This window comes from Rhincodon typus, chromosome 9, assembly GCF_021869965.1.
Source record: "Rhincodon typus isolate 14 chromosome 9, sRhiTyp1.1, whole genome shotgun sequence".
Taxonomy (NCBI): domain Eukaryota; kingdom Metazoa; phylum Chordata; class Chondrichthyes; order Orectolobiformes; family Rhincodontidae; genus Rhincodon; species Rhincodon typus.
The window spans coordinates 50,007,293-50,014,331 of NC_063340.1; the positions used below are offsets into that span (position 1 = coordinate 50,007,293).

Here is a 7,039-nt window from a genome sequence, read left to right on the forward strand (position 1 = left end):
GCAGGCCAAGCAGCATCAGAGGAGCAGGAAAGCTGACGTTTCGGGTCGAAACCATTTCTGAAGAAGGGTCTAGGCCCGAAACGTCAGCTTTCTTGCTCCTCTGATGCTGCTTGGCCTGCTGTGTTCATCCAGCTCTACACCTCGTTTTCAAGCGGTCTGGTTTAAGCTCAGCTCCAGCACCCATCGCACGACACCGTGTTACAAAATATGACCCTGATTTTGCACAAGATACCACTTCCTCCACGCTGTGTGTTTGACAACCCCATTAAAGCAGTGTGGGTCACGGTTTAACAGCTTCTGAAGAGCCACATTACGTCTTCCTTCAAATGTACAACACCGCATCTATTAATAATATAGCACAGAGGGCGACAGCCGGCGTGATTTCCATTTTAAACAGGGACCTTTTACAACTCTGTTACTAATTTTTGAATGTCCAACCTTCTGTTTTTTTTAATCTGCCTTTGTAATGGATTCTAATATAATTGTATAGCAACTGGGAGCATTTCCAAGTGCTTACGCTCCCTATTGTTAATGTAAACAGGATACTGTAGTCGATCAGATTGGAGGCACTAACCTGTGCATCAGTCAAGCCCAGCATCGCCGCCAGCTGCTTCCGGTCAGGCTTGGTCACATATTTCTGAATCTCAAATCTCTTCTCTAGCCCTTTTCTCTGCAGGTTGGAGAAAACTGCTCGGGACCAGGAGCGTTTTCTTTTGTACGTCTGGGGCATGGTGTCCTTCGTTAGGACAGCGTAAGGCCCTGCTAGTTAAAAGAAAAAGTAGCATCAGTATTAATGTTGCGGGAAGGCTCTGGCATGTTTTCCTTTCGTAAAAAGAAACGAAAACAAAATTGCTTCCGAGGAGATGTTTAATCTGAGATCATCACAGCGAACTCTTGGCACTTTGAAGCGTGAGTGCATTCCTGGCCTGCGGGCAACGGCTTGATACTTCCAGTCGTGCAAATTAAAAATGTACTGCTCCTGGCTTGACACTAATGTCCTGAATCCCATCGGCTCGGATCCTCTTCAGATGAACTGTGAATATGATCGAATCACTGCCTCCCACAACCAATATATAAAAGATTATTGCTTTTTGAAGGGGGAGGGATGTTAAATAAAAATAAATTGAATAAATGTGCTACATGGAATATAACGATTTTGCAGGTTTGTAGCATATATTTTATCAAGTGGCTTCCTTTATATCGTTTGAATATTTTACTGAGATTAAATACATGTTTGCTTGGCCTTCCGACGTTGCAATATTGTAACGCATCTGAAGCAGAGTTCTGTGCCTCCCCCCACCAACCCCCGTGGTGAAAATGGCCGAATTAAGACTATTAACCTGGAAATGAGTCCTGATAATGGTGCTGGGACGAGGTTCTGGAGTTCAAAACTGAGGAAGGCTCACCAAGTCCAGGGTCCAGGGACGCAAAGAACTGGCTGGCGGAACTCTGTACGGAGAGGTGTACTCCAGGCTGGCGAGCTGTGCCCATGAGAGAGGTGAGATCTGCAGTGGCAATTGGAACACAAGGTTAAGTTACTGCCGTTTAAAAATCTGTTTCCAATTCATTCGCTCAATTCTCCAAACCATGGGCAGCCCCCGTGTCCGTTTAGGCTGATCCCACATCGGAAATGTAGGGAAAGTTTTTTTTAGTGGAAGAAAGCGAGATGTGTATTTACGGAAATGGGGAGCTGCAAATGTTTCTGCACAGAAACACACTGCACATTTACTGAAACATACTGCACATTTGCTGAAACATAGTCCCTGGCAAAGCAGACCCCACATTGTACTTTCCCGTCACTAGAGTGCTTATTTCCCAAAGGATGCATCCACCCCCTTTCACAGACGCTAGATGCTTCTTAAACACAAATGAAAATAGTTCAATAACCAACCCAGACAGCAATCCCATCAACTTTCCATGAAGTAATTGCTGATTTTAAATTTGCAAAATATGAGTCCCGCTCTCCTAACATTGTTACTAATGCTCGAAGTGAAAAATAAAACGACAGGTCCATGCTCGGCCTATCTTACCTCGTATGCTACTGCTGTCTTTGATTTTAAAGTCAAAGTCAGTGGAGAGAATACGGTCAATGCCAAATTTGAGGTCTTTGCTGGAGGGGGCGGGGAGCTGCTGCATCGAACCGGCAGCGAGGTGGATCCTGGCCGATGAGGAAGTGCAGATGGCGGGGCTTCGTTGATAGGGAGAGGCCGGGGAAACTCTCGGGGTGAAGCTGGCGAGCCGCTCGGGAGCCACGGGCGTGGGACGAACGGGGGAGCCCGGGGGTTGCATGGCGTGTGATCCGCTCAGATGGGCCACGGCGGCCGTCGATCCCGGCAGAGGTGCCGGTGCACTCGGCATGTTCTCGGCGTCACTGAGATGCAGGATGTCCGCGATACAAAACGAGGGCTTCTTCACCGAATCCAACAAACTGTTCGAGCAATAGGCGGACCACAGGCTGAAATTACTGGCGTAGTAAGGAGCTAGTCCTGTAGTGTACATTGTGCAATACTGCCTCCGCTCTGCCCTGAACTCGAAAGAACAATTAGAATGGAAACGTGAAAAGCGAGGGTCGAAAGCAGACTTGGGGGCGGGGAGGGAACTTGACTTTGCAAACGAAAAACTTTCCTAAAACTCATCTGCACATTTGGCAAGAGAGTTCAAGTCAGTTTGGGAAGAAGTTGCCAGTGTTCAACTCCGATTGGCTACATGTAGCGCCCCCACAGCCAATGGCAGTGAGAGCTCTACACGGTCTGACTCCTCCTGCTGTACTACAGCTGCGCCTCAGGAAGTCAAGCAGACTTTAAAAGCTGGAAGCAACACGGCTTTAAAGGGTTTTTTTGACATTTGCAACGCAACAATGCAAGTCACGAGTTATTGTATTCAAGTCTTGCAATCGCCGTCTATAAATAAAAACGATGAAACGAGCGCGCGATTGCTTCTTTTAATATAATGTCTGAGCACTGCTGGGGTTTATATTGGGCACAGAACTAGGTCCAGCTGTTGCGGACTCGAGCGGCTTTAACTAATAATCTAAGGATAAGCCAACAGTTCAAAGATTCGAAAGGAGACCATTTCAAGTTAATTGGTGTCAAGGTGTACGTTTTGTTTTCTGTGAGTAATGGCATTGGACTGTATTTAAAATGAAAACTAAATGGGCTTCCTGATTTGAAGTGATATGAAATGACGAACATTTGGGTGAAGCCCCAGAAGACAACTTGTGTCAATGGATCAGTATCTCAGCAACCAGCCAGGCGAGGAGGGCAGACTGATTGGGATTGATCGAGAAGGGGAAGCACAAATCACACTTTAACCTGAAGTTGAAATCACAAACGCTATGTTGCAATTTTTTTAAAGGAATGCATTTGACGCGCCAGCAGCTTAAGTACTGCATTCAATATTGGAAAAAATAACAGGTCCATTTGGATGTAATTCTACAATTATAGCCTCAACCTTACTCACAAGGCAGCAGATTTACATTCAGCCTTAAACTCCTCCAATTTGTTTTATATTAGCCTGCTACATAAATTAAAAAAAGTAATTGTACCCGGTATCTGTCTGTTTGCTATCGATATAACGACCTATTGAAATAAACCTATTGCAAAGCAGTTATTATCAGGCGTCTCCACAACAATGACATACATCTTGCTTTGTGTATTCCCCGTACATTGTTAAGTATTTGTTTGAATTGGAAATATATAAAGACGTTTTTTTCCTCTGGACCAGTCTTCAGAGTGGAGGAAATGTCCAGCACTATTAAGTTCACATCGTTGATAGCCATCCTGTTTTGATGTGCTTAAACGCGAAGTAAATGAGCGGATATGCCTGTTAGATTTACTTAAAATAGAACCCGTTTAGTATTTTAGGATACAGCAGAAATCCTTATTTCTTCCGGAGAAAAACTTTATAATGACTGGTAGAACTTCCGTTTTCAATATTTGTGCAACTTTATCTCGTCTCGCAAGTTGCACTTGTGACGCAAATCCGCCCCGGTGCATGAAAAGTGCCACAGAAAGAAACGAAAGCAATTTGAGGAGACCGACCCCAGTGTTTCTACTGATGAACAGGAGAAGTCCAACTTCAAAGCTGTTCCCCGTGGCTCTGTTGATCCTAAATTTGCTACAGAATTGAAGATCCCAAAACAGAGCAGTAAACTCCAGGACGCCAGGGAAATCAACAATTCGCATGTTAATATGAAAAAAAATGTGCAAATCCCAGGAGATGAGCATTTTTAACTTCGCTTCTGCGTGAATGAATAAAGTATTTTACTTTCGTGCGAATAAAACTTCGTTTATTAAAATAAAGCCTCTTCGGATCAGAAGTCTGAAATGAGTAGTACATATTTCCGTTTGTTTTAATTTCTTTGGAACCCGCTGTTAAAATCCAATTCTTAACTAATTTCTCTGCCATAGATACATTCATGGCAATGATACAACGTTAGTAAGTGGTAATATCCTTTCTGTCAATTCTCTTTTCATACCTAGTGCAGTGCAAGTAACACTGGTCTCAGGCAATGCCCTCCCAGGATTTGATTCTATTCTCTTTTATTCTTCAAGCTGGGGACACAAATAGTATCAGAAATGATTTACTTTATATACATGTCATTTTAATTGATGATAATAATCCGGGATAGTTTCAGCTGGAGCAGTACATAATAATTCCTATTGTTTGGTTCTTTTAAGAATGATTAACCCCGGATGACTCTCTTTGGCCCTGATACATTTAAAATATTCCAATGACACTTTTCCGGGACACAAATAGCGAAATGAATCTCGGTGCTCAATCAGACAGACATAACAATATGGGGAAGAGGATGGAGAAATGGCTCGGCGGGCGCTGAGCTGCACAGTTGTTTCAGGTGCTGCTGAGCTCGACAAGGAAATCTTTCAGTCATTTAGAGGTCGCTATGACAGTCCTGGGACCATTCTATAAAAAGATAGACTGCACAGCTATATTTCATTATTTGGATTTGAAAGAAATTTTAAGGAAAGCTCTGTTCGATTCATGTTGCTGAAGTTGCTCCAACATAAATCAGAACCAGTCAGGTCCTACCGCACCCTCTTTTCTCTGCTGGTCTGTCCATCCACCTACATCTACCTGTATGAGAGATTCACAACACGTCTGCCCATATTCTCTTCTATCTGTTCTAATGATCTATTCTGCTCCCTGAGTTGCAAATGTTATTAGGTTAGTTTTACCAGTTCTTCTGAAGTTCTTTTTTGTCACTTCCTTAGAGGGTCGATACTTATGTAAAGCAACATTTACGGTGAGCATTTAAAATTGTGGCAATACCTTTAAGAAATACACGTGCAAAGACAGAACAGCGAAGAATGAATGAAGAATGAAACAGCAACTGCGAATGATTTGGAACATATTTCGATCAAACGGACGCACAGAGAACAAAATATATCCACCAAACAGAAAACAATACTTGTTTTTCAACATGTAAGCTTTATTGTGGCAACTCATTTCAGGAATGTTGGTGAGTTATTTCCTTTGCGATGCAGCATGAGATGCAGCTGCAATCAGCTTTAGTATTGATGCAAAAGTGAGGGATGCTGATCGTTTTTGCAAATGGCTGGGTGTTTCCCCGATAGCCACCCTCCTGGCGATCAGGAACAGGAAGATAATGAGCAAAGGGTTCCCTGGACTGACCTATCCCCTTCCTAACTCCCTACCTACACTCACCTTTCCTGGCCCCATCCCCGCCTCTTCGACCTGTTTGTTTCCTCTCCACCTATCCTCTCCTCTATCCCTCTTCTATCCGCCTCCCACTCTCTCCCTATTTATTTCAAAACCCCCTTCCCCTCCCCCTTTTCTGATGAAGGGTCTAGGCCCGAAACGTCAGCCTCTCTGCTCCTATGATGCTGCTTGGCCTGCTGTGTTCATCCAGCCCTGCACCTTGTTGTCTAGGAAGAATGAAGTAAGGTGCCTGAATTATTGTTTCGCACTGCCACCTATAGGCCGCCCGCCGCCTCGCGTCCGCTTCACTCCGTTATTGCAAAACTTGCTCGGATCCAGTGGCCCCTTCACAACACTTGGGACTCATTTGCTGATAAAATATTAAATCAGGTTCCACCACATCAACCCCATCTCCGACCACACACACCCCGCCCCCCAAATACAAAGCAAGACAAGAATTATATTCTTTTCTAAACTATTTACGGTTGGATAAACATTTCAGCAATGTCGCAGTTTAGTGATTTAACTAGTGATTTTAATTTCCCAGACTACAGATGGAATTTCTCTTGATAATCCATCTCCCAAGAATATGGTCAATGTACTTCATAAACAGTGTAATGTTATACCCACCCTCTCCAGTGGGATTTGTTTAAATGGGTTATATACAAATAAGCCGGGTGCTGGGATGATATGGATGTGCTGGTGTCCGACTGTGTTGGACAAAGTCAAAAATCACACAACACCAAGGTATAGTCCAACAGATTTATTTGAAAACACTTGCACTTCCTTCCTAACTGATTAAAGATTTAACAGGAGGGAGTCAGCCAGCTATTTTAGGTTTGTTCAATACATCCGCATCAGTTGTAAGATCTTTTACTTATAAATTGATGCCTCTCTCACTACACCCGATGACCGAGCGACTCTTTGAAAGCTAGTGTTTTCACATAAATCTATTGGACTATAACCTGGTGTCGTGTGATTTTTGACCAGGTCTAGGGATGTTACATTTTTTAAAAAAATCAACGGAATTAAATTGTGTGGAAAAGATGTGAAAGCATATAATCTTACAGGTGACCGACTCGAAGTGACTCTTGTGAACTCTGATCTTGTGAACTTGTTATCTACAGGCGTGGATGTGACAGGCAAGAGTTAGTTATAACCCTATTGCAAATATAAAACGTGTTTCACAAGAGACTGGATACATTCAAATTCATAGGTCTTCAACATTTCGATAAAATGGTTTGTTGCAATGTCAGTTGGTCTGAATCAGACTGGAATAACCCCAAAACTTCAGCTCTAAGGTGAACATCTGAGCTTCCCGCTGATGTAATGACAAGACCCCTCAGACGTCACACACATG

The 7,039-nt window shown here is 43.4% G+C and overlaps 1 protein-coding gene across 4 annotated transcripts in view; it reads right to left on the reverse strand.

Moving 5' to 3' along the window:
- hlx1 (H2.0-like homeo box 1 (Drosophila)) overlaps positions 1 to 2,754 on the reverse strand; it is a 4,185-nt gene extending 1,431 nt beyond the window's left edge. Inside the window, exons 1-3 of one of the 4 annotated variants that reach the window (XM_020518392.2) lie at positions 2,031 to 2,754; positions 1,407 to 1,505; positions 575 to 762 (exon numbers count right to left, since the gene is read on the reverse strand). In XM_020518392.2, the coding sequence (XP_020373981.1) occupies positions 575 to 762; positions 1,407 to 1,505; positions 2,031 to 2,499 (756 nt within the window). In that variant the 5' untranslated portion in view covers positions 2,500 to 2,754. Of the gene's footprint in view, positions 1 to 574; positions 763 to 1,340; positions 1,506 to 2,030 lie in introns of all 4 variants that reach the window. The other 3 variants (XM_020518393.2, XM_020518390.2, XM_020518391.2) reach the window with 3 other exon arrangements.
- Between the last annotated feature and the right edge of the window lie 4,285 nt (positions 2,755 to 7,039).